General features: G+C 40.4%; 1 protein-coding gene across 1 annotated transcript; it reads right to left on the minus strand.

The window, feature by feature from the left end:
- Positions 1-10693: 10693 nt before the first annotated feature.
- CFAP161 (cilia and flagella associated protein 161) lies at positions 10694-17863 on the minus strand. Its single transcript, XM_063314367.1, has 7 exons — positions 17774-17863; positions 16982-17065; positions 15632-15870; positions 14307-14391; positions 13511-13669; positions 12851-12924; positions 10694-11075 (listed from the first exon to the last, which is right to left on the minus strand). The coding sequence occupies exons 1-7, from the start codon at positions 17861-17863 to the stop codon at positions 10883-10885; spliced, it is 924 nt and encodes a 307-aa protein (XP_063170437.1). The 3' UTR covers positions 10694-10882.
- Between the last annotated feature and the right edge of the window lie 8603 nt (positions 17864-26466).

Here is a 26466-nt window from a genome sequence, read left to right on the forward strand (position 1 = left end):
AATGCAACATTGCCAACTCTACCTCCTAAAATAGCAATTGAAAGGCACACCTGTGAGTTTGAAGGCCTCCATCTCCACCATCCAAAGGCAACAAAAGGCTATTTAACACCAAATTTGGATGCTAGATCAAACATGAGGATTCAGAATTAGAGACTGACTTTGGAACTGTAAAGTCAGTGTGGTTTCCCCACTAGACTTTCAAGGCTAGGAAGGAATCACAAGTTTTCCAGAAGCCCTATTTATCCCAACAAGTGGTATATTTTTTAGCCACCAAAGCTACTTCTTTTTTTTAAAGTGGACTTTAATTATTGTGTCAATGTTGTTTTTATTATCTTGATGTATGAAAGATGGTTTTTATTGGGTTTTTTTAATCTGATAATTTTTATCCATTTGTTTTTATCTGATTTTCTTGCAGACCACTCTAGGTTACTTCAAAAGGAAGAACAATATAAGAATACAGTTATAATAAAAATAATACCACATGATAATTAAGACTAATAAAAAAGCCCTCCATACATTCCTTATAATTTCTGCATGCCTTTTATTCAGATAGTGGTGCCATATTAGTGCATTAGCCCGGTTACTTGAGGGATAACTTATCTTCAGGAGTATGTGTGGCTTGTTCAATCCAACGGGGTTGGCACACTCCGGGTTCCTTCAATCATGCAACACCATCTACTGGAACCTTAGAAGCATGCCTTCCCTGTCATGGCACCTGCCTTCTGGAATGAGGTCCCCCCTTGAGATCAGGGTGGCTCCTACCAAGATGGTGTTCTGGAGGGTCTAGAAGACCTGGTGCTTTTCCTAGGCTTAAGGCTAGGATGATTGGAGCCCCTTGTGGAATCTATGTACAGTATGTTGGTGTTGGCTGGGTTCACCATCTTCTTCATTGTTTATTTTATCTCGATTGTATATTGCTGTTTGTTTTCATGCTGTGAACTGCCCAGGGTTGACTGGAGTCAGGCAGTGTCCAAGTCAAATAATATATATATTAAACTGAGAAGAATCTTGGTCACCACGCCTCTTCCAAAAGGCCAGATGGAGCCATTTTTCTGCCTAGAATAACAGTCAAGATGATCAGTTTAGGTTGTTCTGTTTCCATGCATAAAAAGAACAAAAACCGGATTCAATTCCATTTTGCTATAGGTGAGGAACAGTGTCCACTCTTTACCCAGAACTTTGAATGTTTATATAGTGCCTCTCCATTAAGCAAATTGTATCTTACATGCTACCAGCTGATAAAGTTCTGCTTCTCTGGTTTGTGCTCCTTGCTTTGCCAGCTACTACCCCTTGCTTGGCAACATCTGGTACTTCATTCTGCCCAGTGGTAGGGCTGGCCCAATTCTAGCACATGGGCAGAGTAGTGACAAATCTTTACTGCTGGATGGTGCTAATGTTATTATCACGGAGTTTGATAATCTGCCCAAAGACAACTAGACTAATAACCCATGTTCTGGAACATACAGTACACTTCTCCTCTGAAGAAGCAAAGGCGACAACAGCAGCAGCAGCAGCAACAACCACTACAACAACAACACCTTTTGTCTGTCACTTGTTGCATTCACATTACAAGAAAATTGACACAATCTTCTACTGAGCAAAAGGAGACTTAGGAGGCGTCAGGTCTAGGTCAAAACAATTGCTTGAAATAGCAGATCCGAGAAGAGGCATCTTGTCTTTTGTTGATTTCAACTTTAAGTGTCATTTTAAAAAATAATGGAAAGGGGGTTTATTTTGTTCTGGGGTTTTGGTTTGTTTGGTTTTTTTAAACTGCTTTCCTGTGCCAAAATGTCCAAAGGATCTATCTAAGAGGTGAGCTTCCCAAAATGATCTCAAAAGAAGAAAATCTTCAGGGGTGGGGGTGGGGTGGAGACTATTTTACCCTGGAAAAAGTTAAATCCTTCAGCCAGTTTTAGCTTTCTACAAGAACCCTAAGCATATTTTACCCATCGTATAAATGCAACATTGGTTCATTTTTCCTCTCCTGCTTCCATAGTTTTCCATAGCAAAATGGCTTCATGATACCCTCCAGGTCTTTGTGGATTAGATTCCCAAAAGTATAGATCCTCCAAAAGAAAACAACTCAGCTTCTAACCACACCCTCTTCAGTCTGTGCAGATGAATTTCCCATTTTCTTCACTTAAACTCAGACTAAACAACGCAAGGTTGGCAAATGCAGCAGCTATTTATAGGAAGAATGTATCCATGATGTCACTAAAGAGATGGATGGCCATCTACCAAGGAGGTGGTCTAAGAGGGCAACACTTCAACCTGGAACTCACAATGGTTAGCAGAACGAGGCTCCAACAAATGAATGGCCGTTGTGCCAGATTCATCACCGTCCTTTACCATTTCACAAGGAAAAATTCATTCTGACAGTGAACCATCTACCTTGTTTGCTCTCTGCTTTAACTAGTAGATGAATCAATGGGTAAAAGAAGTAGAAAAGCTTCCAAATTAAACTCAGTTGCTGCAATTAAATGAGAATATAGTTTTGATGATATCTTCATGAATTAAATGTCAGATCTTGGTTACTATTTGGCTAGTTAGGAGGTGGTTAAGTGGTGAGTAGCCTTCTTAGCTTCTCATGGTTCTATTCAATCCCAAAGGAAGACATTAGGATTCAAAAACTCCTTTCCTGTAGAGGGAGTCGTGGAAAGTCTCAGAAAAGAGCACGAACAGTAGGGAAGTGGGAAGGAAATCAGGAGGGGATTTTTTTTTCTTGAGGCTTTTTCAAATGGAAAAGTAGAGACTTCCAGGGAGGCTGTAGAAGGATGTAAGATGATTCCTAGAAAACAAGAAGCCAGCCCTAGAACCCTTTGCCCCTTCCAGTAAGAAAGAAAGCTCGAAAAACACCACCAGAAGAAACTGAAAACAAATTGTCTGGAAGCTTGAAAACAAGGTAGAAGAACAGAAATATTTTTCCCAAGGGAAAAAAAAATTTCCCAAGGGAAAAATATTTGGGGGAAATCAAAAAGACAAATTTCAAAGTACAGTTTCAACACTACTGGAAATTAATAGAAAGTAATTGAAATATAATGTAGGCAAGCTTGAAAGGACATACATAAATGCACAGAGTCCAATTTCTAAATTAACCACTCAAGGGGAGAAAAAAGAAACTTAGGCATTACTGTGCACTGCTCAGTGGAAACTTCTGCTCAGCACACAGCAGTGGTCAAAAAAGAAAAAAAAAGTAGGAAAACAAATCAAAACAAAACATTAGGACCACATTAGAAACCAGACTGGGAAGAATAGAGTACATTATAACACTACTAAGTAGCTGCACAGTAAGCATTTAGATTGAAGAAATGCTTCAATTCTGGCTCTTCACTAGGGAAAGAGAGAGAGAGAGAGAGAAAGAAGACAACACAGACCTGCTTATACTAATGTAAATCTATTGGTTCTTGCTATAATTTAAATTGAAATATACAGTAAATATCGTTCCACAGTACGTGACATAGAAGACAGCATCTGACTGAATGTTAAAAAGAACTTCCTGACAATACAAGCAGTTTAACAGCTTCCCAGAGACTACAGACATCATGCCTGAAAAAAAAAGGTGGAGCCTTTGGTCACCCACCCACCACCATCTTGATTTTTCACCATATCCCATGGACATCCTTGGGGCTTATAAATCTGATCAGCTTCCTTTTCAGGTGTTCATTGTGGACAGCAAACCATCTCCTTGCCTCTGTTTTGGTTCTTTATCTTCAAACTTCAGAAAAAGACTGTTCTCTGACAGAGTGATCCTAGATCAGGGCTTGCTTTACTTATTTATTTATTTACAATTAAAATGGAAGCTGGATCAAGTTAGCCAGAAACAAGTTCTGCAGCTACTTGTCAAGAAAAAATGGAACTTAGTGTAGTGGAGAAGGGTTGGACTAGGACCAGGGAGATCCAGGTTCAGGTCCAACCTCAACCATCGAAGGTCACTAACCAACTTTGGGTGATCCACTGTCTCGTGTGCACTATTCTGCCTCTCAGGTTTTGTGAGCAGAACCTCCATGGCACTCTCTGGATAATGTAGCAATATTCAGATGAATCTTAAATTCTTCTTATTATGATTGTGCACCATCCAAATAAATATATATGTTTTATGGATTTTAATGACGACAAGTTAAAGGTGTCTGCTTCACTCATTGTAATTGATTGGAATTACTATACATGCTACAGCTTCTGGGGGAAAGAAGGATTACAAAGCAATAAATAATAAACATCTAAAGCTACCACCAGGGCCAATTGCAACAGAAAGAAATGACACTACTGTATTATCATTATATTTTTATCCCATCTCCCCAGACAGCAAATCTAGAGATTTAGCAAGTGGGGAGTCAAACCTAGGGAATCTTAAAACGTGGCTTGTGTTTTTCTTACATGGAATTTGCCAAGAGTGCATTGAAAATAATACAAGAGAAGACTCTCTGGAGCTTGGAAGTCCTCCTGAAATCTGCATCCAACACAGAAAATGGAGTCCCCTTCCCCAGTACAGTTGAAATAGGAATTCTGCCTGCAAACTATCTGCTGAGTGTGCAAAGAACCTTGGTTCTATCCAGGTGGGAGTCAAAAAAAAAATTGGCCTGAAACCTTGGACAGCAGCTGCAGATCAGGGTGACAATACTTTGGTAAATGAAAGACAGCAGCCCATATTCTTTTTAAAGGAAACTTTCCCTTTCTCTGTCTGTGTATAAGTGTGAGAATGAATCACAGAATCTTAAAATTATGGAGCTCTAGTCCAGAGGTCCCCAACCTCTTCAACTCATCGAGTGTGTCAACCAAATAAATAAATATGCTTCGTGGATTTTAATGAGGACGAGTTAAAGGTGTCTGCTTCACTCATTGTACGTGATTGGAATTAAATATCCTAAAATTGGTCTGGATATACCTGTTATTTCAAATTCTGGCTAATGGCTTGTCATGTCTGGATGCTATCATACATAGGCTCAATTCACATTTTCTCCAGTATAGGAGTAAGGGGGGAAATTGGTATCATTTCCAAAAACAGTCACTTGCTGATTTCTTCATTTGGATTCTTTGGAGAGTATTAAGTGATCTAATTAAAGGGCAGGAGCAGAAAACTTTATCTTTGGGAATTACATCCTGATTCACTGCTTTGAAAAAGCTATTGTGGATGCCACACAATTTAGCATATCTGGGTATGGAGCTTGTAGATTTTATAAAAGCATTTCTGTTTCTGTCATAATTAGAATGTATACTTTTCCCAGTTATGTTTGCTAAACCTCTTAGATTGGGAACTTGGGAGAAAGGAAACTTCCCTTATTTATATGCAATATTAAGAATTCCTTGAAATGAACGCAGATTTTGAAATTCTGTTGCAGTCATCTAACAGTTGCTTGAGGGAGAGAGATGCAAAGTGCATAGGACCTCAGACAATTTAAAACTTCTGAAATAAACTTGAAATCCTGCTTCTCAAGCCATTTGCATGTGACATTACACACAGAGACACAAAGAGTCAGAACAGCCAACTCCTGAAGAGTTTCTGCAGCAAAAAGAAATATAGTCGACTGTGTAAATTAGTACATTTCTCACAGCAAACACAGTTAACAAATGCACCACTACTAAGCTGGGAATTAAATCTGTGCATCTCATATAATAAAATGCTGGCTTAGAGGCTGAGCAACAGCATTTCCCTCTTATTCCAATACTGGAGAAAAGTTTGCAAGCTGAACCATGTAGGAAATAAGCCACTTACCTGCAAATACTGTGACTAGATCTTCAGGGAAGACGCCCCTCTCGAAGTGACAATCCTTCACGTTACTCAGTATTACTGACAGCTAATGAGATGAGGCCAAGAGTGTAGCCATGGTCTTCTCACCTTTCATAGGATGGAGGTTGCCTCTATAATTTGGTGAGTTTGAAGCACATTCCACGTTTTGCCACTTAACCTGAGAATATCACTATTCCAAACCTAAGTGTCTCCATGCCAGCTGATGAGATTCTCCTGTAGCGGGTGAGGCAGAAGAACAAAAGCAGATCATGCATGACCTTGTGTTGGAGGTTTGAAAGGAACAGGAACTCAAGTAGTTTTCATAGCTTGTGAAAAGAAACACCCGGCTAGACCACGAAGTAAATCATTGCATAAATGTAGCTAGATACCAATAGCATTCTATTTTTTTAAAGTGAGATTTTGTGTGCATGCACGTGAGCGTGTAGGAGTGGCCTTTATTTGTGCTGCTGGTGCCGAATTAGCATTCTAAATCCTTGTTTTATTGCAAAAAAGGGAAACAAAAAAACACCACCACCCACCATACCCCAAATGGGCTCATTGCCTACTGTTGAACAAGAACAGTTTTCAGCCCGATTTGTGTCTCTATATAATGGGTAGTTCTTGAAACTAAACAGCTTGCAGCGGAGTTGTGCAAGAGGCATAATGTTCAGCATAAATCAATGTTACAGACTCGGGTTGGACTTTAGGGAGTGGGGTGGGGGGAGCTTTGGGATATTTGAATGTGCGTGTGTATGCGTAATGAATGAATGCTTTGTTCTGAAAAAAAAAATAATTGCTTGCAGGGGTAGACTGAGCATGCTTGTACTCTGTCTCTCACACACAGAGCAATATACTGTGCAAATGACCAGTCCCCATCTCCTTGTAATTCTATGTTATAAAATCCTCTCTCCCTCTGGTCAGTCCTACAATGAGTTTGGGTAACAACAAAGTGTCCATTTCAAGGGATGCTTGAGTTAAAACTTCACCATCACCTATGGCTTATAGAAAACAAAGTTAAGAGCAACCTCAAAGTCAATACAAGCCCTTTTTAAAAGAGGAAATAGGGAAGGTTTATGTACATGGGTGCTATTTCCCTTTTTGAAAGATATGCATGCACAATTCTCACAGTGCTTTCGGAACTCGGGAGAATCTCTTTTAGGATTTTGTGGGGACAGCTTTAATAATGAGAACCACCAGAATCTGCCAGACTTTGCTGCAAGATTTTGGGGTGGGGTTTACTGCAGCCTTGTGGGATCCCCTACATTGAAAGTGGTAGGAGATGCAGATTGGGAATTCTCAGGCTGCTTCTCCCCACCCCAGATACTCAGTGCAAAGTAGAAATGAAGTGGATTGGGCTCTCCGTTCTTTGAAGCTGTATGAATGTGCAGTCTGACTACCTTCTGGAGCCAGCCCTGTGGAATCGGGGTTCAAAAGTGGGTATGAATGGAAAGAGAAATGTATTTGTCAAATGATAACCATGTGAACAAGGATATCTGTTATAGTTTTCCAGACTATCAGGGTGTCCTCACTGGGTGCATTCTAAGAGAGGCTGGACATTATTTTAATTTGGATTCCTGTGCTGAACATCAGATTGGACTTGATGGACTAGAACATGAGAAGGTTTCTTTCAACTCTATGCTATAGTACATGTAACTCTCAAAACTGCCATTTGCTTTAAGGAAGTCATCCCCAACATAACGTCATCCCCAATATTATGTCCTCCAGATGTGCTGAACTCTTCCTACCATCCTTCACCATCATGGTTAATGGGTATCTAACACAGCTCGATGATACCTGGTTTAAGAAAGCAGTTCTGAGAAAAAGATAAGCAGGAGAACACCTCCACCAGGAACTAAGGTGAATGGTGGATTAACTGAGTTGGAACCCAGTAGGTCATGGTACAGAACACTGAGGGATCTGGTAAGTGATGGGGGCAGCAAAGCAAAATTCTGCAGAAGAAGTGGACCAGGGGGAAAATAAGTACTTTATGGATACAGTCAAACTACTACTGAGTAGACTGGTTTTTCAGGCTGCTGATGCTACTGTTGGGGTCCATTCTTGAGTATTCTTTGCTGAATAATGGGCAGTTGTCATTGTCATTACCTTCAAAGCTCCAAAATAGAGTAAATTACACCAAAACATTGAGGACCTTTATGATGATGGCTGCTTGACATTCACTACAGAACCGTACTACGATTACCCTTTTCTTCTGCCTACTCTTCAAGGATGGACAAGTCGAGACTGAAACATCTACTCCGGGGTGGGGGAAACAGAAGAAGAGCATGCCAGAGTCTTTCTCAAATGGAGAACTAGAACAAATGGTGTTCTCATATCTGCCTGGCAATTTTTCAGATGTTTTCATCCTACCATGAAAGAGGCTTCTGTGTTCCTACCTTATTCTGGGGTTGTTTGAATATTTCTGAACTATTCTTCTTGGTGTCTTTCGGCTGATTTCCTTGTTGTGGGTGGCAGAGGGGGCTCCTGTGGCCACTATTTTCTGTGATACGTTTTTTCCAACACTCTGTAGCCTATCTACACTTCCAAATCTGAAAAAGCCCAATAGGAATTCTTTCCTGATGGCACTGAATGGAAGCCTGGTAGGTGTGGACTACTGGAGAAAGGCTGCTAGAATGAAAGAGAAGAGATTAACACACATCCTTTGGCTACCTCAGCCTTAAACAAATGCAAGGATACCCACCACCCCTCCATACAAATTCCACCCCAATTCTCTTCTCATAAAGAAGTATCAAAAGCAGGTTCCCATTCATTAAATGGAACTTAATGAAATCTGGCTGAAAATCATACAGGTTAATGTTCTTTGCCAGGGACTAGCCATGCAATCACTATTGAGTCAATCGAAGTGAGTATTTGTAGCTCAGGGTTGAACTGTGGAGTCCTTGGTGCTCCCTGAGCCTTGTTGTTTTCTTGCAGACATTTCATTGCCAGACTAGGCAACATCCTCAGTCCGAACAGGGAGAGGGCCTTGCTCTCAGTTTATATACCTTGGCTTGCCCTGCTTATACTGCCCCAAAAGACCAGAACACCTCCTCGCCAGCAATCAACACCCAGATATGCAAAAATCAACACTAGGATTAACACCAGATGAACAACCAAACAGCACAATACACCTTAATCAAGGAACTATTAACTCAGTCAATCAACCAAGCAGCAAACAACAGCCCAATCAAGGAACTCCCAAGGAGAGAACACCACCCCCACCAACACAAGCAGGGCAAGCCACGGTATATAAACAGAGAGTGAGGCTCTCTCCCTGTTCACACTGAAGATGTTGCCTAGCCTGGCAATGAAATGTCTGCAAGAAAACAACCAGGCTCAGAGAGCACCAAGGACTCCACTATTGAGTCAGTAAAGCTGAGTAAGATACTATAAAGGAGAATCAGAAAGGGGAAGGAGGCAGATCTAAAGAGCAACCCTCTACTTTTCATAAAAATCTCTGCATTGGGTACTGCAAAGAGCATCTTCCAGCCAATTGGGACAGAGGGTTGGACTTAACCTTTGTTTAGCACAGTGCTGCCTTTTGGGAAGAGAAGGGGATGATTTTTAGCCCATGGAGCATGTTCACAGGGAACGAACGATGCAGTCGCTCCTGCAGAAATCCTGATATGCTACATTGGTCCTTCATCTGGGTGGTCCAGGACTGTTCAGTTTTGCTCCACGTTTCCATGCATGGCAGGGGTATCTTGACATAAGTCAGAAGGGCACCCACCCCGCCCCCATATATCTGCAAGCACAAAGCAGGAATTTGTCTGCATAAAGTTACTCTCAAAAGTACAGCTCATCCTTCAATGGCATTGCCAGAAAGTAAATGCTTTCCAGGTTTTTATTTTTGAATGAATCATTTACAGAAGAGACTCCAAGTTCACAAAAGCCTGAGAAAAGCCTTCTCCAAGAGCTCCCCATCAAACCCACCCCAGACTCCTTGGCCAGTTATGGGATCTTCAATCCAACTCAGGAACGTTGGCCTTAGAAGCTCTCCAAGACGGGGAGACCAAGAGCATAGCGAGCCACAGGCTTGTTTCAGGGATGTTCCTGGAGGCTGGCTGGCTGGCTGGCTGATTTGTTTATTTGTTTACATAAAATTTTCTATCCAGCCCACCCAGGCCATACAACACACACCACCCAGGGGAGCTCACAAAATTCCAATGGAAATTTAAAACTGATTAAAAGGAAGACAAAGCCAAGGTAAAAATATTACAGAAGAGAAGATTGCAGATGGAGCAGGTAACATGCCACCACAATTGTCTTTGGCTGTAGAAGGAAAGCCTCCCTAACAGAGGAGCAAGGAGAATGGCCAGCTGCTTTCCTGAGGCAGGGAGTTCCATATTCTTGCCTCTTTTTTTTTTCTTTTTTTTTTTTGGTATAGCAATGCAGATGAGTGGCTTGACAAGGAGAATGAAAGGGGGAAAAGGTGGTAGGGTTCTTCTGTTTCCATGAATTCTGTCCTGCAAAATTCCTTCAAATATTCACCTTTTTAAACTGCTTTGTTTCTCTGCTATGGAGAAAAATAAGGAGGATTTACATTAAGCATCCTTTCCATTGCTAATTCATTCCTCTAAATATTTCCACCACCCTCGCTTCTTCATGCCAACTGGCTGGCAGCCCGGGGTGGGGCAGGGAAGCACTATCCTGGGGTTTCAATTGATCGCTCTCTAGATATGGTTGGACAACCATTCCCAGAATTCCCAGATAGATTTCTGATGGGGAATTCTGGGAGCTGTAGTGCCAACACATCTAGAAGCTGCCCAGTAGAGAAAATCTGATGTAGCTTTATCTTCTTACAGTCATTAGAGTAAAATAAACATTCTTTAAAAAAAAAAAAAAGAGGATGCTTCTTATAAAGTAATGCTGCCTCCCAGTGGTCAGAAAGAAAGAGGGTCAAAGATACATAAAAGAAAAGGCCAGGTTAGAGAATTGTTTTACCAACATTTTATTCAGGATTGCAATTATTTATTTTGAAAGTTACTCAGTTCACATTGCTATTTAAAACATGCTTCAATATACCTTTAGTTCCATCTTCATTCTCCTCTGCCGCTCCCTCTGCTTCTTCTTCTTCATCATCATCATCATGTTTTTTTCACCTGTTTCTCTTTTATGAGCGCACTAACTAAGCAGACGTTTAATTTTTCATTCTGAGAGTTAGGACCCTGCATGAAGTTCTCTATTTTGTGCTCTAATCTCCTCCGTTGGAGGCTTTGGTCTATCAAACATTGTGGTTGATTCATCACTCGCATTCCCAGTGACTATTATCCAGTGGTTCTTGCTTTCTTCAGCTTTATGGGAATCCAGATAGGTGTGGCAGTTGACTTCGCATTCTTTTCCAAAGTATGTCCTTAAAAAAAGGGCAAAACAATCACAAAAACCTGAACAAAAACTCCAAAAACAGTATTTTTTTCCCAAGCTGGCACCCTCTGGATTCTTTGGTGCCAACTCCCATGAAAGGAAGCAGGAAGGAATTCTCAGAGTGACTGGGTACACTGAGGGTTAACCCTCCACATACCACCTATAGTGATACAGATATGAACTTCATATGCTCATCCTAGTGCTGCCCTCCCCAAGGCCACATTTTAGACAACCAAGAACCTGTCTGTTCATCCACCATTTACAAGGTCATATTACCTCATCCTCGAATGTTCTTTGAGTTGTTGACTGTTTTGTTATAGTTTGGTAATAAGTAAATAACTTTTTTTTAATCCATTCAATCATATCCAATTCTCAGAGACTGTCTGGACAAGTCCCTGCAGTTTTCTTGGCAAGGTTTTTCAGAAGTGGTTTGCCATTGCCTCCTTCCCAGGGCTGAGAGAGAGTGACTGGCCCAAGGTCACCCAGCTGGCTTCCTGCCTAAGGAAGGACTAGAACTCACAGTCTCCTGGTTTCTAACCTGGTGCCTTAACCACTACACCAAGCTGGCTCTCTACTTAAATAATAATAGTTGGTAATAAGTGAAAGACATTTTTTCTTATGCTTTTATTGCATATTTGTTTAGATTTATAGCAGGGGCTTTAAAGGTTTGAGTTGTAACCCCCAGGAGGAGATCACCAATGTTTTGCAAATCCCAGAGCAAGGTTTGAAATGCTCCTACTCTGCACATGCCTACCATGGGCTTCCCCACCTGAAGTAAGTTTGGAAAGTTGGTTAAACCCATGGGTCTAGCCCATCTGTCAAAATAATCTGCCAACCACAGCAGTTTTATTTATTACTGTATTTATCATTTAGTTTTCTTTCTTGGGAATGACACAAACTCATTTATGATTTTAGGAGGTTGCAGTATTGCTAATTTGAGAAGCCTTGTTGTATAGCATTTCTCTGCTTTTATTGTCTTGTGCACTGGTCTAGACTCTAGAGCTTCCAGACTCAAAAACACAAACAACAATACAAAAATAACCAAAATTGTAACAACAAAAGACCATTAAAACATTAAAATCATAAAAAGAAACATAATCTGCAGGACAGCACAATCAATCTCACTAACAGTACAGTCATTTTGCAGGCTCCGACCTATCAGATCCCCAGGCCAGATGGCAAGGCGCTTCTGGAAAGACAGGAAGGACAGGGCCACTCTAACCTCAGAGGGAATGATGTTCCAGAGGGCAGGTGCCACAGCAGAAAAGGGACTCTTCTTGGTCCCATCAGATGTCATTTCTTAGTGGTCATGACCTGCCACATGCCCTTTCTGCCAGACCTGATGGGATAGGTAGATGTGATGGGGGAGAGGCAGTCCTTCAAATAACCCAGCCTACATTCAGAGGTCAACTTTTATTTGAGCAACTTAGGTTCAAAATGTTAGCATGACCCTCTACATATGCATGTATATGTTTGATTTATTGACCACCTTATCATGAGGGACTTTAGCTGGTGAATAGTACCAGCCACAACACTTGCAGGTTGCTCGAAGCCTAATCCTGTCTACACAGTAGATGCAAACTGGTTAATACTCATTTCCTTGCCTTTACAAATAACTCAAGTTAGTTCTTTGAGAGACGAAATGGCCAGCAGTCTCTAACAAAATACTCAGCATCCTGATCAGAAGAAAATGTCCAGGATTCTTGGATATGGAATTAAAGCTGACTTAAATGTAGGTTGTAGTCTGGATGTGCCTGGGCTTACCTTATCCAGAACGTCCTAGGAACTGCGAGTGCTTGATTGGTATGGCTATGAACAACCACCACCTTTGTATTTGCCTAGAAAAAGGAGAAAATGGGGAGGCTTTAAGTTTCCATATTTTAACTGCTTATTTCAGTGTCAATTATACTAGCCCAGAATGCTCAAGCATAGAATATAAAATAAGGGGGGGAAATCTATATTTCCCATTAAACACATTTTGTACAAAGTATGTTCACATCCTAACATCTCTTTCAAAGCCTGCTAATATTGACCATATCTTCTGGGGCATGTTAACTTTAATCTGTCCCTCTTCTATAGTACAGGCAGTAGCACAACGTTTAGCTACTCTCCAAGGAAGGTCTGAATGTTGATCTGATCAAAAGTGAGAGACATGAAATATTCACACAAGAACTGGATCTATACTGTCCTGAGAAACAAAGGCTCAGAAGCAAGAAATAATATATGGAGAAGTAGAATATTCGCTTATTTCAAAAGCTGTAGAAAAAGTGGTGTTATGGAAACTGGGGAAGTGTTGGATGAAATTGGTAAAGTTGAAGAGGACACTTAAGAGGATACACAAGGCTAGAAGTTCAGAGTGGTTTCCCTTAAAATTCTCTCTCACACACTTACTTTCTCTCTTTACAAATACAGATATTTTCTTACAGGAACTGGGAAGCCTTCATATTCCATGCGTAACTGTGGATCCAGGAAGGCAGCTTGCCAAGAACACAGGTATGAAAATTCATCTGTCAGGGACACAGACTGGAGAGAAGATTTCTTAGCCATAGTGTGAAATGATTTATGGTCGCTTGCCAGAAACAGCTGGAAATGAAAACATGAAGGAGTGGTTTGTCTGAAAATTAGATAAGCATTGCTGAAGATTGACAGAAAGAAGAGGGAAAAAATACCAGTGTGTTTACTGTTCCCTATGATTTAAGATGATGAGAGGTTGCCTTCTTCCATTTGCTAATCTGAGGCAAATGGCTGGAGGGTTCTGCATAGCTTCAGGGAATGAGAGAAGATATAGAAATACAACTATATTGAATCAGAGGCTGGGGTCCTTGCCAAAGTTACATCTAAAGGTTATGCTTGAGACACAAATGAAATTTTGAAGTTGAACAATAGGGAACTCCCTATAACGATGCAATCAGGGGCATCTCCAGGGAGGGGGAGATTAAAAAAAAGTCAAGATGGCAGCAATACATGTAAGTCTGTAACTCTGAATTGGATTAGGGACTATATAAAAGTTGGAAAGTATTTCTTAGGTGGTTTTATCCTACATCAGATTTACCTCTTTAACTCAGGCTTGTCTAATTTGTCTCACATACCTGTTCTCCTGAGAAATATCTTTCCTATTAACTCCTCCCAAAATTGTTTTCCTTGGGATGAAACATGGGACCTTGCTATTAAAATGTTATTGTTAATAACATTGTTAATAACAATGTTATTTATCACTAACCATTTTCTCCTGAAATCCTCCAGTTGTTCCAAGTCCAAAATTCTGCCCGAATCGGAGAGGTTCCCCCATGGCTTCTCCTTCAATGCTTTAATAAGGGGAAAAATATCAATACAACACAACACAACACAACACAACACAACACAATACAATACAATACAATCATTTACTGTATCTTTAGGCAATTCGCTTAATTCTATATACAGTAAATGTTTTTCCCTTGGAGTATAACCAGAAAGGAAAAAAAGGAGTTACTTGTTCCTAAGAGCTTACAGTTCAACTTTTAATGGGGAGAAAGAGACCTTTTGGGAAGGAAAGGTAGAAATCTTTCAAAGTACTTCAGACCACGAGATTGATGGCACTCTTTATGAATTTTAACATTTATACAGCAATAAAGGCTTCGAAGCAACCATTAAAAAAACATCAGAGAGAGAGAAAGAGAGAGAGAGAAGAATTGATTTTTAAATGGAACATTCGTTGAGAATGATAAAATTACAGTAACAATACTGCTAAGCACTCATTTAGAAGCAGGGAGACCTGGAGTCAAATCTCCAGTCAGTGGTAGGGATTTCACTTCCATCCAAAAAAAGGGGTTTCCAGGTAGGGTGGAAAAGCACTCTGATCCAGAAACTTGGAAAACAGTTGCCAGTCTGAAATGGCAAGGAGTGGATTCCTACATCTGCATACGGTATTGCAGGGTTGGGCTACTTCCAGCAGGAATGGGCAGAAGGGCTGCCCATCAAATAGGTAGGGCCATACAATGTGCAGGGCAGGCTTGGAGGAAGAATTGGGAGTACTTCGTTTCCTAGCTCTGACGTGCCTGTTTAGGACTCATGCTGTACCCAACCTGTGTTTTCCATCTCCAGACGGTGGGAGACTCTGCTGCCAGTTGTGCTTGGGCCACAATGGGGAAATTGGAAGGCTGCAGGCCTGGAGAATCACGGGTTGACCGCCTGTGGCCTCCTGCTTTAAGGCCACATGTGACCTTCAGGCCAATCTCATGTGGCTCTCAGCCCAACTTCAAACACTTCATGTAAGAGTTCAGCTGGGACTGTGGACAGAGACTGCTCCTTTCCCATGGCTTTCTGCTTGAGAGAGATGGGTGCATCAAGAGAAAATGAGTGTCCTCACCCACTTTTGGTTTTATTTAACTCTCCTTTCTGGCCCTGTTCACCCTAACAGCTGCACTCAGTGTGACATCTTCATCATCATAGCACCTCCCAGGATGACATCAGGGCTCTATCCATCGCTGCCCTTTCCCACTCCATGTTCACTAGGCTTGGTCCTTGCCCACCTTACTGTTCAAGCCTTTTACCAGAGAGTCCCACCTTAAAATCCGAAATGCATTCCGTCCAATGGGGGTCACATTTTCGACTGCAGTCAAGTCACATGGGGCTGACAATTTATTGGCAGTATATAGAGTCGATGTTTCAGGATTAACAGCCAGGGACAGATTCCCATCCATAATAAGAGCTTTTTCCTCTGGGAGTTTGCTGATGTCGGGGTTCACAAGTAGAACCGTGTCTCCAAAATGAATAAATCCATCTTTTGAAATGGAAAGCTGCTCCTGTTTGTACGAAGAGAGAGGAAGATGGTCATTGTGCACAGTTTCCCCTGGGTACCTTTCCTATAGTGCATGGCCGTTGGGCTTGGTGGCTAGGGCAAATGGGTATTTGGGGATCTAAAGTCTTTAGGAAGGCATTGAGTTTGGAAAGCTCAGATTGTGGCGTCTTTTTAACCTTCTCTTTGTCTTATTTTTAAAAAAATACATAGAATCTAATATATGCAACTACTACAAAGGAAATCCTGAGATTTCCATGAAGTATCTCCATTTTATGTGTTTGTTCATTCATTCATTCATTCATTCATTCATTCATTCATTCATTCATTCATTCATTCATTCAATTTGTATGGCCATCCATCTCACCTAAGTGAGTCTGAGCAGCTCACAACAGCTAAAACTTGCTAAAAATTTAACTACTTTCAGGCTTAGATATTAAGTTAAGGAAAATTGGGCATGCAAAAAAAAATCTCTGGTTCTGTATTTGGCACCTTCCACTTCTTTGCTTGAGGTAGGAAAGAGGTAAGAAAGAGCTGCAGCAGCTCAGGGGTAGAGTACCTTTATCGTATGTCAAAAGTATGGTTCCTGGTATCATCTTCTCTACAAGGACAAGTATGCAGTTTTCATGGATTCAAAGAGGTCATTTTCCATTGCCTTTTTCAGAATTTTGTTTTCAATTTCCTAGCCTAGTCTACAGCCCTAGGCTGTCCTGGTGGATCTCCTATCCAAGTACTAAATAGTGTCCAACCCTGCTCTTAGCTTTTCCAAAACCAGATAAGGTCAGCTAGGCATTGCTGTATCCTATGACTAACAATAATAATAGTGATAACACATTAATTGCAATGTAGGCAAAAGAAAATCCAAATATTCAATTCATTTTTCAACAGAATTTTAAATATTATCCAACTGTGTAGTCTGAATGAATTATAAACAGAATAACAGTCCACACAGAGTAAAGAATAAAAAAGTAAAGGGCTCTGTGCCCCAAGAATACCCACGTTGGTGAAGCGATGGCAGTGCTAAGAGAAAGGAAGAAGAAAAGGGGAGGGAGGGAGGGAGGGAGGGAGAATGTGTGTGTTTTGGAGAATTGGGGGAACACTGAAAAATATTGTGATACCTTCTTGTAAAGAGTATCTTTAAGTCTTCGTGATTTCTGGATTAGTAGTTCTCCTTTCTCTTTTTTATATAAAAAATCTTTCAAGGATTCCTATTTTTAAAAGAAAAAAAAAGTTTTATTTGGCATTTAACATGCATCCTGTATATTACTGTAGCATGTTCATATTTATAAAATCTCATACCTTGGGAAATTCAGCCCAAATGGCTAAATCCCATCATAAAGAATGAAAACAAGGGCATAAAGGAAATATGAAGAGGTTTTCCCAACATGCCTGTTTCCCCACATATGATGACAGAGCAAACGTGTGAAGACCACAATATTTTGCAGACCCATACAATGAGTATGCTTGAGGGACACAGTTATCGTGAATTCTTGTACAAAATAATTTGTTGAACCGATGCAACAGAGTAGAAGATGATCCAGCAGATTCTACCCTTTTCCAGAGGTTGCAGTTAATTGCCAAGGGCACATAGAAATACATTTTTAAAAAGAGAGAATGCACATTTGGCATGCAGGATTAAATTCCTATTTCTGGAATATGCCAGATAATTCACAGGATAAAGCAGAAACAGAATGGGATGGAATTTGGGGTTAAAAAAAAATGCAAGTAGCAGGCTAGAAATAAAGCAAGTCATTGACCACTGCTATAAGATCAAAATCCACCCAGCAAAATCTAGAGTTGTTGCCACCAAGTCTCTCCCTCCCACAACGTGTGTGCTATGTTGTTTTTGAGATTTGCACAAAGGCCAAACAGGAATGGAACAAGGTGGGGCTGGGAAAGTTTTTATTTACCTCTTCTAGGCACACGTCTTCATACCAGTTACCAAGAAGTACACCGGGACTGTACTCACGCCCACTCTTACTTATCCGGACGTTGAACATCTTGAGTGGGTCAGAAGTGAGGGCACCAGTCTGGCTTAAAGCAAAAGACACCTTGACCAACTGAGTTGCACCCTGTGATCAGCAAAATAACTGATCGATGTTGGGTTTACAGGTTGCTATGGGGACCTTGAGTGGCCAGGATTGGTCTGGTGGAAAAGGGCTGTTAGCCAATCAGAACAGATCTGACTTAAATGGATGATGAAAGATGTGGGAACTTACTTGCAACCTTTTAATTCCACAGTGGGACCGGAGACAGCCACAAATGAGACGCAATTCTTTTGTAAATGAAAAAGAGAGGAAGAATATGAAAGTACAGCTTGACAAGCAGCTTTAAGAGATAAACACACATGTGAATACTCTGGATTAAAAATAGCGGACAGTTCTTCCCCACAGCTTTACAGTGAACGACACACTGTATTCAATGGAGGCAATTGTGTTTTTAAAAATAAATAATAAATAATAAACACACAAGACAACATGGGCAAGAAGAAAATCAAGGAAATAAAAGTGGTGGTTAAAGCTGGGAAAGAAAGGGATGAGCCAATTGCTTGTATCTCAAGTTTGTTTGTGTATAATCCTCCTTTTTATTTATTATTCATTTGGCCTAGTGGCTAAGGTGCTGGGCTAGAAACCAGGAGGCTGTGAGTTCTAGTCCCGCCTTAGGCATGAAAGCTGGCTGGGTGACCGTGGGCCAGTCCCTCCCTCTCAGCCCAACTCACCTCTCAGGGTTGCTGTTGTGGGGCACATAGGAGGAGGAAGGAGTATTAGGTATGTTCACCGCCTTGAGTTATTTATAAAAATAATAAAGGCAGGATAAAAATAAAATAAATAAAATACATAAATAACTTACATTGCCTTAACATGAGAAAATGGGAACTGAATGGTGGTACTGAATATATGAATACTCCTAATTTGAGTAACAAGCTTGCTTATACTCTATCCAACTCTAAAACAAATACTAAATGTAAAACAATGACAAGTCTTTGCCAAACGAGTCTTTAGTGTTTTGTTGGTAAAGACTAATATGTTACCTTCTGGAACCTTTTAAAACAAATTCCTATTTACCTTGGTCACTCATTAGAGACATGCACATTATGCATCATTGCCATTGCATATTGTTTAAGATATCTGACATACTGCAGATCATATGCAGTACTAAAAGCAACATCATTATTTGTATACTTACTAGGACCACATATTTAAGAGCTCACAACTTTGCACCAAAAGGTTTATTAAGGATCATTCAACAGCTCCATCTTCTGGAATATCTGAGACAATACACAAGGTGGTTAAGTTCATTTTAAAACTGATCACTAGATCACAAAACCCTCCTGCTGGATACTTATATAAGAGAGTGAATACTATAAACATTTGTTTTTGCTTGAGTTTATTTAGAATTCCCAAGTTTGGAACCAACTTGCAGAGTGTAGAGTTTGTCCCATTTATAATAACCTAATTAAAATGTCCTGAATCGTAAGAGGACTGTGTTTTTGAATTCAAACTTGTGTTTTGTGTGCATGTGAGTTTTTTTTAAAAAATGCAGTTTTAATTAGGTTGGCTGGTTAATATCTGATTATTTGTACATACGATGTATACAAGTCATCTTCAAAAGGCAAGCTGAAACAAGCCTGCAATTTTATATATGTTTACCCTGGAGACCTCTCTAAGAATAAGTCTTATTAAAATCAAAGGGACTTACTTCCAAATAGAATTGGGTTGTGCTGGACATCACATACTAGCTATATAGAATTGCTTTTCTGGGTATTTGTTATTCCTTTTCTTCTGCAATTAAACCAATGTTTAGTGAAACATTTTGTCATTTTTTGTTTAGCAAAACTGCTTTGTATCCCATGATCTACAGTTATTTTAATAATATACAAAAGAGATTCCTAGGATTCAACATATTTATTTGCAGTGGAGTTTTACAGAATTATGAAAGCCTCAAGGATCATTTGACCTTAATGATACTGTGATAAGTGGTAGAAACCTAATAAACATCAACGTTTACTGGCAATTCCAAAATCACTTGTGCAACACAACTTAGTTTTGACATATATCGCCATGCTCTGTATTAACTGAACATGGAAATTTAATGTACTTATCACAGTACATTAATATTTCCACTCAAGATGTCCAACCAAAACCTGAGGCAGTTGGTTGGCTTTGCCATTCAAGTCTCTTCTCCTTGTTCCTCCTTTAGAATTATTCATTCTTTTTCAGAATTTTGAAACAGTTCCCTAAGCCTTTTTAAACATTACTAACTTAGGTCAGCCTTAATTTTTCAGTCTATACTACCTCAGAGGGCTGTTGAGATGACTGCTTGGGGATGTCTCTAAATGCTGCCTTGAACCACTTCTGAAAGAAATTAAGGCTGTGGCCAGAAAGGCCCAGAGACTGAAGAACAATAATTCTGACCCTGTTAGCATTTCCTAACCCATTATATAAGACCCATCATTTCATCTGATGGCAAATCAAGTTGCTGGTTGCTAACTCTAAAACACTATGTGGTTCAGGGCCTGGGTAACTTAGGAACTCTCTTTCCTCACTAATTTCTGCCCATCTTATTTGGTCAACTAGGAAGCACCTGCTAAGGTCCATCTAGCACAGGTTCCCCAAAGTGGTCAATATTGACCCCAAGAGTGATGGAACTACCCAAGGGATCAATAAATGGCTGGGGGTCAAAAGGAGGTCAGTAAATGTCTGGGGGGTCAATAGGTGGTCAATAAATGATGGAAGGTTGACTGGGGTCAATTAATCTTTTGTGGTTTCTGAACAGCTACACACCAGTCCCTTGTCCTGAGGGTGAGGTGGCAAGTGGCGAGACAGTGTTACCCAGGGTTGGATGGTGAGCCGCCAGTGAGAACGGCCTTGAGTTGCCATTAGTATTATTATTATTATTCATGGTACTATTAGTTAAAGTAGTATTTATTACATTATTTTCATATAATAAATGTTTGGGGGTCAATGAACAATCTGAAACTTCATGAAGGGGTTGATGAGCTGAAGAGTTTGGGGATCTCTGATCTAGCAGGACCTGCTAGAGTCTGATGGCAGGCATTTTTTGAGCTGCTCCACTCCTCCAGAATATCTTGCCCCTGGAATCATGGATGACATCACACACCATTTTCTATAATTCCATATTTTAGTCTTCAATGTCTTCTTACTATTTTAATTAACATTATTCTGGTTTTGCATGGTTTTTATTATGCAAATTCTGTAAATGACCTAGAGTCCAACTGGTTTCATATGGTTAGACAAATTTCATTAATAAATACTTCAGAACTTATCTTTTCTACTAGGATTAACCTTCTTTGCGAAGGAAATTGTGCTGGACAGTTGTTACTTTCAGAATGCCTCCATGTGATTATCTGGATGTTTTATTAAGCCACTTCGGCTGGGTTTGCATGACACCTTGAATCGACAACCACATTTCAGTCTAAAGAGTGGTGTGAACTCGGCCACTGTAGTTAGTTTATGATTCAGGGTGTCATGTGACCCCAGAAAGAGGGATTAATTTTAAAAGACATGGCTAAGCTAACCACACATAAATGTGCCATCTGAACATGTCACAGAAAGGTAGAGAAAGGGAGGCAATTACTTTTAAACAAATCATTCCCATATACCATAGGAGTCATGACAAGACAATACTGGATTCTTCTTATTCGTTCCATCCACATGGTGCTGTCATTTCTATTTCCATTCTGATGGACTTTGGGACTCTTTTAACCTAGAAAAATCAATAAATCAGTGGGTGGCTGGTGGCCCATTTTATTTGTTTTGCTTGATCATGGAAAAGATTGAAAGCCATTCCCTGCTATTGGAGCCATTCCCTGCTTTCTAAATCCTAATTATGAAATTGATTTTGGACGTTGTCCTTTACGCACAGCTGGAGTTTGATCAGTTCTGTTTTTAGTTCTATCAGCATGACCACACAGGATAGTGGGGGGGGGGGTTGTTTTGCCCTTCAGGAGAAGCATGTCAGTTAAATACATCTCTGAACACCCATTTTGGCCATTCATTTCCTCTTAAGCAGGAAGTCCCCCATCAAGGGATTTTTTAAAAAAAGTTTTCCACCTATTCATAGTTGTTGGGAAGGACACACCCAGCTGCCCCAAGCCTCCTTCCTATATGCAAGTCATTCTTCTGTTCACGGCTGGGAAGAAAAACTTCGCAAAAGTGCCATGGAAATTGAGGACTATCCTTGACTCCTTTTACCACCCCTACCCCCACCAATTTCCATTTCCTTTACTCATCTTTACTTTTTCAGTTTCTCCTTCCTTCTATATTCACAAAAAGAGAGAGATCATTCAAACGTTTATGGCCAGTTTGAAATAGTGGTTAAAGGCACTGGATTAGAAACCAGGAAGCCATGAGTTCTAGTCCTGCCTTAGGTACAAATCCAGCTGGGCGACTTTGGGCCAGTCCCTCTCTCTCCCAGCCCTAGGAAGGAGGAGGAAAGGGCAAACCACTTCCAAAAATGTTGCGAAGAAAACCACAGGGACTTGCCCAGGCAGTCACCAGGAGTCAAGACCGATTTGAAGGTACCCACATACACAAAGTATGTTACTGTAAAAAAGAAGGAAAAAAGAAAGGCAGGGTGGCCCTGAGATTAGGCAAAGTAAGGTGATTGCCTTAGACAGCAGATGTTGTCTATTAGGAAATGATCACAAACTGTTATCTGTTATGTAGAACCACATTGTCTCCTTATCCCCAGTCTCAGAGCTCTGTGGAGGGCAAAAACGACTAGATAATGGTCCAGGGCAGGAAATTTATAGGAGAGCATTGGGGCTGAAGAGTCAAGTTCTGGTTTTTGCTGCATGCTGATCTGCTGCAAGTAATCCTTCCTGCCTACCCAGCATGGTCCTAAGTCTAGATCCCCCTTGCATTCCAAAGTGGTTGAGTCCAAACAGATATACTGTCAATGGCAAGACCCGGTTGCCTCCCCACCCCCCACCCCGTTTTTTCAGTCATTAAAGTTTGGGGTAGATGCCCTGTGTCAATCATCACCACATTTAAGTTTTTGGTGTGTGCGTGTCTGTCAGTTGCAGAACAGCACTGGAGAGGGAGAGGGAGAGCAGATCCAGAGTTCTGCGTTTCCTTTTTCCTTTTTTTAATCGTCTAACTTGGCCTCTTTTTTGAGTTCCCACCCAGTGATATAATTCCTGGGAAAAATGCCCTTGCAACAAATATGGGACACAAGTACTTTAGTCCACCACAAAAGCTAATGCTCTGTACTTTTGGGACACCTGCAGAAGTTTGGCATTTGCTTAGCCATGGCTAAAAAGGAATGGAGCTGCTTTCTGGGTCTGGCAAGAGTCTAAAGGAGGATGAACTGGCAAACAACAAGGCAGGCGCTATGAGCCGCAGCCTAGATTGGAATGTTAAAGGTTCTTGTCACTGATGAATCCAAATACTGTCCAAGTTACCTTCTTAGTATTAGCCTCTCCACCGGGGCCATTTTCAGCCATCATTGTTGGGGACCTTTTCCATTTTTGCAATAAAATTAAATCTTATGCGTATTTTATAGTTAATCAAAGGTTAGTCAGTCAGTTCGTTACAGTCTTAGATCAGGACAAGCAGTAAGTGCTCTGTGAGTACTTCTAAATCTATCTTCAGAGATAGTAACTAAAATTTAAGACAAAATTAATCAATCAAACTTTATTCGGTCACAGACCAGCAAATAAAACAAAATCACAATTAATTAGGATAAGAAGAGAAACACATACAATTCTAAAATATCTGAGAAAAATTAGAGGAGATGCTACGACGTATTGTGCAAACTGTAGAACGGTACTTGGCGATGGTCAAAGAAATAAAATCAGATTGTTTAGATAGTAACAATTTAAGATAGAATGAGTCAGAACATCCTGATTGACTAACTGCAGGAACTTGTCTCCGAGAATTGGACATGACTGAACAGATTAAAAAAAATGTTTAAGGCGCATATGCTTAGAAGTATTTCCATGGAAAGAGAAATAAGAGTAATTTTAATCCTGTCATTTGCTTTGATTTTAAGACAGCTTTGTCTGCCTCACCACTTCCTCCAGATGGGGCCAATCCTACCTCCTCTAGTCTTTCACTTTGCTGGCTGGGACTTCTTGAGCTGGATATACTCGGAAGTTCCTGTGTCAATCAAAGCTGTGAGTTTGAAGGTCTGACAATCAGCAATGCCCCAGTAACTCACAGCTCATCCGTGCATGAGAAATTGACTCTCCCCTTCCCATGCATATTTACAAAGGCACATTTATACATGACATTTGGACACTTAAAAAAAAAATCATTCAGGTTGAATGGAGATGGAGCAATTTATGAACAAGATTATGTGAAATTGACATGCCCTGGGAAAGGTTTCCTCCATTCATCCCAATCAAAAACTACATTTGGGGTCCTATAAATGCTAATAAAACTACTTTGCAGGCCCCCCCTTTTTTAATATTGTAATTTGTTCTACCTGCTGCACTGTTTGGCCTTTGACTTTTCATTTGCTTTTCAGCCCATCTGGGGACAAAATAAGAAACCTTGCTTTAATTTGGCTGTTGTTGTCTGTTTCTAATATTAGAATGCTGGAAGCAGTTCAGTTCCTGAAGGAATCAGCCCAGCATTTGTTCGGCAGAATTCCTTTACTTTTCCTTTCTTTCCTCTCAAGTCATATCAGTGAGCATATGGAAGCAATTATGATTAAGGGCTTGCGATTATATTCAAAGTTCCACGTGGTTTGTAGCCATTGAATGTTCTGGTTTTGCTGGGTGGGGAAAGCGGATGTTTTAAAGAGAAGAGGGGAAGGCTGCATCGTTGGTATTCATCAGCAATACTCTCAAAGTGTGGCTTTCTTTTGATTAGAATTATTGCACATCAGTGGCAAAGGTCCCTACAGATTAGGATGGATCAGGATTCCATAATTTCAGATCTCAGATGCGTTTGGGGTACAAGTTGTTAATGTGTATCCTTTGGAGTTGTTTTAAATCTGGTGTGGTTTAATGCAAACCACAAAAAAAGCTGTGTTCAGCAGTCTTACTCTGTGCCTAATTTATACCACTACAATTATTAACAACAACATTATTAAGGGTAGAGATGGGGAAATTAGTTTTCATTTGTATGCAAGTTTATTTAATTTTGCATTTTCAGACTAACACATAAACTGGAACTAAACTGTCTTTCAAAAGTTACATCTCTCTGAATATTTCAGTTCAGTTAGCCAATTAAAAAAAAAATCCTGTAGTCTGAAACAATGCAAAAAAAAAAAAAAAGCATATATCCATGCAAATCATGTATAAAAATGAGTTTCATATCAGGGAAAATGGTTTGAAAAGGCTGTATACTTTAGGCAAAGTTGAAGACCAAAAGATGAACCTTTGGGGAAATCTGTATAAAAATATGCAAACAGTTTAGTGCAAATATTTTTTTTAATAAAAATCTGAGGTGCAACGGATTGAATCTGACAGATTTGCAAAGAGAAGAAATGGGAGAAATATTAAATGGGGTGCCTTGATAAAAACTAGAAATTGAAATGGACTGATTTGCTATAAAGAAATTCTTCAGAGTTTCCCTGATTTTGGTTAGCTATGTGAAGGGTGTTTTCATGGAAGGATGTTTTCATATACATATGGCACAAGACTGAACAGCATTTCATTCTGTTATACATAGGGTCGCCATGAGTCATAAACAACTCAGCGGCAACTACCAACAACAACAACATGTGAAGGATGCAGACATTGATTGAGTAATGTGGGTTCCACCAGTATCTTTGGGCATCCTCTGGAGCCTTAGCAAGGCTGTGTCCCCTCGGCTGGAGAGCAGAATTCAGGAAGCAAATTCCCTGCCTTGTTCCCAAAGCAGCCTGGCTTTGTGACCTCTGGTGCAGACTGCTGTTTGCAAAAGGCTCCAGGGCTGCTCCCACAATCTGGTGCCTTCCAGATGTATTGAAATTCTGGAGTTGTAGGTCAAAACATCAGGATGACACCAATTTGGGGAAACCAGTTGCAGGATAACACCAGATGTACTGCTGGCCTTTAGATTTGTTTCAGCTAGTTCACATTTCAATTCATTCTTCCTTTTACAGTCAGAATGGCTTCCTACAGCTTAATGGCCCATTGGCTACAGATGCTCTAAGGCAAGTTAACCTAAATTCACAACAACAGCCAGGGCTTTTGAAGGTCACACTGGGTCTGTTTCCCTGCACAGCAGGTATTCTGTTGGTGACTTCCAAAATTGTTTGCTTGCCTGCAAGTCACTCCTGACTCCTAGTGACTTCATGGGCACGTCTCTGCAGTGTTCTTGGCAACATTTTCAGAAGGGGTTTGCCCTTGCCTACTTCGTAGGGCTGAGAGAGAGTGACTGGTGCCTAAGGTGGGACTAGAACTCACGGTCTCCTGGTTTCTAGCCCAATACCTTAATCACTACACCAAGTGTTTCTCCAGCATTACCAGTAATCCTAAGAAAGTTGGACCGGGTGAGTGCTCTCATTTTCCTCTTGCTATACATTAAGCCCAGGCAACCACTGATAAAGCATCATGCTTTATCTATATCTGTATATTTCTCCCTGCCGTTTTTTGTTTCACTATTCTCATTATTTTCTCATTATTTCACTATTATTTTTATTATTT

Source organism: Candoia aspera, chromosome 13, assembly GCF_035149785.1.
Source record: "Candoia aspera isolate rCanAsp1 chromosome 13, rCanAsp1.hap2, whole genome shotgun sequence".
NCBI classification, from domain to species: domain Eukaryota; kingdom Metazoa; phylum Chordata; class Lepidosauria; order Squamata; family Boidae; genus Candoia; species Candoia aspera.

Excerpts from the sequence above, each read along its gene's own strand:
- CFAP161 (XM_063314367.1), bottom strand. The coding sequence starts at position 17,863 with ATGTTCAACGTCCGGATAAGTAAGAGTGGGCGTGAGTACAGTCCCGGT. Across the intron at positions 15,871-16,981 it reads AAGATACTCTTTACAAGAAG|GAGCAGCTTTCCATTTCAAA; the intron begins GTATCACAATAT and ends TCGTACAAACAG. Across the intron at positions 13,670-14,306 it reads GAGGATTTCAGGAGAAAATG|CTGTTTCTGGCAAGCGACCA; the intron begins GTTAGTGATAAA and ends TTTCATTTCCAG.